Source organism: Euprymna scolopes, chromosome 43 (genome assembly GCF_053919585.1).
Source record: "Euprymna scolopes isolate OS-2025 chromosome 43, ASM5391958v1, whole genome shotgun sequence".
In the NCBI taxonomy this organism is placed as follows: domain Eukaryota; kingdom Metazoa; phylum Mollusca; class Cephalopoda; order Sepiida; family Sepiolidae; genus Euprymna; species Euprymna scolopes.
The window spans coordinates 45104910-45111207 of NC_136524.1; the positions used below are offsets into that span (position 1 = coordinate 45104910).

Consider the following 6298-nt stretch of genomic DNA (forward strand, 5'->3'; position numbering starts at 1 on the left):
ACGCAAGTTTTTTTTTACTAGTCTTCTTTACTTATATGTATGCGTACATTTCTTATACATGGGTTTTTATACGGAGAATTCGAATGCAAAACGCAATAAACGACATTTTAAAAATACGAAGCTATCACTACAAAAAGTCTTTCATCTCAACATTCCCCCACACCCTATCACCTTTTTATTGTGTGATAATGTGAACATTTCCCTTTGATTTTTATTTAATTTTTCGTCCAAGTCTATATTTAATGTATTAAATCTTTTTTTGTTTAATGTCTAAATTTAAATACATTAGATTTAACGCGTTTTTTTTTTTTTGTATTCGAACTGTTCATATATAGGAATGTATGTAAGTAAATATTTGGTTTAGCGGTTTTTAACGTGGTGGAAAATTCGGTAAAACTATACAAACACCGTGACAGCGAATTACCCCTACCCCTACCCCTAACCCTAACCCCTAACCCTAACCCTAACCCTAACCCTAAACCTAACCCTAACCCCAACCCTAACCCTAACGCTGTCACGGTGTTTGTATAATAATACCGAAAATTCAGCTCTTATAAAAAATGTCACTCTGGATTTTGGGCAAAATTTAAAATAATTATTTATTATTTGTTTTACCTTCCTAATAAATTCTGTTTAAAGGACAAGGCACAAAAGAAATAACAAACTTCTTTTTAACAGTAACCACGAAGAATATTTTATTTGTAACAGGAACTGGCAGGTCAGACTGCTAAAAGAGAAGAAGGAAAATTCAAGCGAAATTTCTGGCCGGGGACAGAAAAAGTGACGTGTAGCAACAGTTTGCTTCTGACCAAAGGTCAAAAGAGGTGGTTTGTTTTTGTGTTCCAGTCTTTAATTTTAATCACGTGACTAGTCAGACCCTCCCCCCCCTCCTCATCCCGAAAATCTTTTCCTTCTCGACCCGGAAACATGCATCTCTCATGACTGATTTATATCCGGTACTTCATCTTCAGCGTCCAGTGTCAGTTGAACTTATTGTGACCTGAAGAGAAAAAAAGAGGAGAAAGAAATAAAACATCCGAAGAGGTAACACAATCCACAATCTCTCCCCCCCCTCTCTCTCTCTCTCTCTCTCTCTCTCTCTCTCTCTCTCTCTATATATATATATATATATATATATATATATATATATATATATATATATATATATATATATATAGCTACTTCATTTACTCATGAAATTAATATACGAAAGTATAAATTTATGCGTAAAAGTATTTATTCAAAAGTGCTCAATACGTAGGTAGAGCTAGTTAGTTAGTTATAAAATATATGTGGCGATTAAGCTACACTGAATATTCGGCGTTTCATCCACTCTAGGATTCTTCAGGCTTATGCATAAGCCTAAAAATCCTAGAGTGGATGAAACGCGGAATATTCAGTGTAGCTTAATCGCCATATATATATATATATATATATATATATATATATATATATATATATATATATATATATATATATATATATATTTTATTCAATTTTCACCCCAAACAAGGCACAATGCCACTTTGAAGCAGGGGGCTACTATTAGGGAATTAATTAGCGGGGTCATTATATATATATATATATTCATTTTTTCATATACTAGCAGTTCAGCCCGACTTTGTTCAGGCCCAATATATTGTTCATATATTTACATGCATACATATATTAAAAAGTTTTAATCATGTCCAGGTAACCTATATCTAAAATTTCAAGTGTTTAGACCTAAAATTGGCGAAGGAGTTTGGTAGAATCTAAAAAGGTCAACTCTTTCAACTTTGACCCTTTGGCAGCGAAATTTTCGCCCCCACCCTCCAACTGATTAAAATGCTTTCTGCATGTCTGAATACCCGTTATGTAAAATTTTAAATGTTTAGATCCAAAATTGGCAGAATAGTTTACTGCAAAGGTCAAATCTTTTGAACTTTGACCCCTTGGCAGTTCAGATTGTCGACCCAAACCGATTAAAAAGCTTTCCCTATGTCTGAATACACTTTATGCAAAATTTCAAATTTGTAGACCAAAAATTGGCTGAATAATTTAGTAAAGACAGCAGAGTTCAATTTTTTTTAAAACTTTGACCCCAGTTTTGACCCTTTAATGTTTATTGTTTTGGGCTCAAATCAAATGATAAAGTTTGATCCAGTCCAAGCATCCTACATCTAAAATTAAGTGTTTAGACCCAAAATTTGGCGGAGGAGTTTGGTAGAGTTTTCAAAGGTTAAATCGTTGACCCCTTGACAGCCAAATTTCTGGGTGAAAACCGATTAAAAAGATTTTATATCTCAATAACCCTTATGTCAAATCTCGAGTCTCTGGACTTAAAATGACAGAGTAGTTTGGTAGGGAAATGTACACACACAAACACAGACACATTAATATCGAACATCACTTTCTCATGATAGGATTTAATTTTAAATACTTATATTACTTGTTTTGCTCGGACTATTGTTCTCATGTTTGTGCAACATTTCGATCGGTGTAGCCTCCGACCTTCGTGAGGCATCTTGAAAACGAAAGGAGAAAAGTTACTGGCTTCGTTGATGGTTTCATATTCATAGACTTGCTTTTGTTATTTTTCACCGTGGTTTCGTATGCGTGTAAAAAAAATTGAGTGAAAGAAGGGAGGTAACTTTTACCATGGAAATTTTAAGAAAGGATTATACAGATTTTGTTTTTCTTTATAATTAGACGTTCCCTTATACTGCTGATATCTATGCTTAGTAATTTTTTTCTTTTTAGTATATGTAGGCTAAATCTTCATCTTGCATCCTTGTCAATTATTTTGACTTCGTTCCGTAAAGGGAAGTGTGTTCCTTTCTTTTCCAAGATGCATGACGAAGGTCGAGGGTTACGCTGACCGAAACGTTGCACAATTAACACTCAAGATGAGAACAATAGTTCGATCAAAAACAAATAATATACACAATCATCCCTCAACTAAAAAAAATCAGAACTGTAATAAAATATTTATATTATCCAATTATTGAGAAGTGATACACGAATTACCATTAGCGTACAAAGCGATGCTCTTTGTGTAAACAAATCAAGCTTAAGTATTTCGGACGATGTCCAAACATCGTTAATTCACAACTCGAACAGCAGCCGCCGATTAGCGTAATGGTTAGGAGCCTTGACTGTCGTACAGGCGGTCGGGTTTCAACCTTGGCTTGAGGTAGTTGCCTGTCTAGCTGCACTGATGAGCTGCGAAACAGTACTGCACGTGGATGACTATATATATATATATATATATATATATATATATATATATATATATATATATATATATATATGTATATATATAAACTATATATATATATATATATATATAAACTACTTAATTTACTCACATAAAATTAATATACGAAAGTATAGATTTATGCGTAAACTTTAAGTATTTACTTCAAAAGTGCTCAATACGTAGTTAGAGCTAGTTAGTATATGGCGATTAAGCTACACTGAATATTCCGCATTTCATCCACTCTAGGATTCCTCAGGCTTATGCGCATAAGCCTGAGGAATCCTAGAGTGGATGAAACGCGGAATATTCAGTGTAGCTTAATCGCCATATATATTTTATAACTTACTATATATATATATATATATATATATATATATATATATATATATATATATATATATATGAAAATGTATAAAAAAGAATACGAAAAGTATAAAAGCTTATAACTTTTCTTTATTCGTTTTCAATTGGTGACGTGCAGGAATACAAAGTAATATTATGAAAAAAATTAAAAAAAAACTTTTTTACAAGTACATAATTTCGACCGACCCTTCAGTCTTCATCAGTGTAGTGAAGGTGATGAGCATACATCTAAACAATATCGCAACTCACTAGAGCTATAAAAGCTACAAACCGGAAGTCATGGTTCTCATGAGCTGCGACATTGTTTGACTATGGATATATATATATATATATATATATATATATATATATATATATTACATAGGCGGCACACTTATCAAGGCCGATAGGCCACTCAAGGATAAGGGTTAAAGAGTGTAGAGTAGTCAAAAGGACAATATAGTAATCGATAGTAATGGAAGTTCGGTAAATTTGTTAACTCAAGTGGAACGGCTCATCAGAAACTTGTTCACGTTGGACTTGAAGACAACCATATTATAGACAGCTGGAAAGCAGGAAAACGGAAGACAATTCCACAGGCGTGCAGTTCTAAGAAAGAAGCTTGGATCATGGAATCTACGTTTAGGTTTAGGCACAGATAAAGAGTGTGGAAAATTATTGATAATGTTTTCAGCTAGTCTAGTGTTTCTTGTGAAAGTTTGTCGAGGGAGGACCATAGATTGAAGCTCAGTCGAATACTTTCCATGAAAATAACGATAAGGCAGAGACAAACTCGCAACATCTCTTTTGTGAGATAGAGGTTGCAGCGAAGAGAAAAGGACATCTCCCACCAGGCCACGAAGTCTATTTTGAACCCTATCAAGGCAGGACAAGTCTTTTTTAGCAGCTCCTGCCCAGATGTGGCAACAGTATTCCATCCTTGGACGTATCTGGCTCTTATATAGATAGAGAATTGCATCAGCAGTGAGATATCTACCGGATCGATAGAAAGATCCTACCATTTTTCCAGCGGCCTTGGCAACAGATTTGATGTACGTATTCCATTTAAGATCAGGAGTAAAGGTCAAGCACAGAAGCCTGTCCAAACTTGAGGCCTCCCCAAGACGAGAGCCATTCATTTTAATTGATGCCAGATGGGAATCAGAACGTTGATGATGTAAAGATAGAAGCTTGGTTTTAGATGCATTAAAAGTAACCAGCCACTCCTTTCCCCATTATACAACGTGATCAAGATCAGAGGAGAGAGAATCGGAGAGAACTTGGTCGTGTACTGTCTTAGATGTGCTACCATAGATGGTAGTGTCGTCAGCAAAAATGTCTACGAATGATGTAAGGATGTGATTTGGAAGATCATTAATATATATATATATATATATATATATATATATATATATATATATATATATATATATATATATCCAGTCAAATCATTAGCGACTAATGAAATGAAAATCGGGGAATGGAGTTCAAAACAAATTCATCGGTAAAGTTTTCTCCGCGGGGAATTTATCGTTTCATTGAAGTCGGACAGCATGTTAATATGGGTTTTAATCTTAGCTTAATATTGTTTACAGTAATATAACTGTTGCCAACGGATGTTGTATGAATTAATTGGCAAATAAATATGTGATCGGAAGGACCGTGTACTATGCTAGTATATATATATATATATATATATATATATATATATATATATATATATATATATATATATATATATATATATGCGCTGATCTATTTTAGAAAAGCAATGTCTTTCTCTTTAAGCTAATGGTCATTAATCCTACCTGATTATCGCCAGCCACCCCATCGACGTCTGCACATGTGATACTTGCCACGTCTGAGATTTTGGTCTTCTTCTTCTTCTTCTTCTTCTTCTTCTTCTTCTTCTTCTTCTTCTTCTTCTTTTTACTCTTCTTTCTTACTCTTCTTCTTCTTTTTCTCCTATCTCTTCTTGTTCTTCTACTTTTTTCTACTTCTTTTCTTATTGTTGTTGGTGCTGTTGTTCTTCTTCTTTTCATTTTTCTTCTTCTTCCGTTCTTCTTCTTCTTTTTTTCCTTTTCTTCCGTTCTTTTTCTCCTATCTCTTCTTGTTCTTCCACTTTTTTCTACTTCTTCTACTTCTTTTCGTGTTGTTGTTTTGTTGTTGTTGTTGTTGTTGTTGCTGTTGTTGTTCTTCTTTTTCCATTCGTCTTCCGTTCTTCTTCTTTTCTTCTTTTTCTTCTTCCGTTCTTCCATTCTTCTTCCCTCCTCCTCCTCCTCCTCCTTCTTCTTCTTCTTCTTCTTCTTCTTCTTCTTCTTCTTCTTCTTCTTCTTATTATTATTATTATTATTATTATGACGATAATCAGATCAGTTATATTTATTTCTTTTCAACAAACTTCTTTCTAAACGTTTATTCAAACCATAGTTTAGCAATGTGATAGGCTTACCCTCTTTTTTACTTTATTATCCGACAGTTTCGTCAATCACGTTGTACTTAAATTCAAATGCTGTAGTTTTTTGTTTATTTAAAATTGCACTTGAAATGACCTTTTTTTCATTTGAATCTTTCATCCACACATTTACTTGCAAACAAATGTTTGAAAATAAATGTTCATTGCAAATGAATACAAAATAAATAAATAAATAAATAAAAATAACATACGTATTAAGATTTCTTTTAATTGAAAGAAAAAAAAAAATGACTACAATT

General features: G+C 33.3%; 1 protein-coding gene across 1 annotated transcript; it reads right to left on the reverse strand.

Moving 5' to 3' along the window:
- Positions 1-671: 671 nt before the first annotated feature.
- On the reverse strand, positions 672-5841 carry LOC145268425 (uncharacterized). Its single transcript, XM_080123985.1, has 2 exons — positions 5392-5841; positions 672-1000 (listed from the first exon to the last, which is right to left on the reverse strand). The coding sequence occupies exons 1-2, from the start codon at positions 5839-5841 to the stop codon at positions 968-970; spliced, it is 483 nt and encodes a 160-aa protein (XP_079980111.1). The 3' UTR covers positions 672-967.
- Positions 5842-6298: the final 457 nt, after the last annotated feature.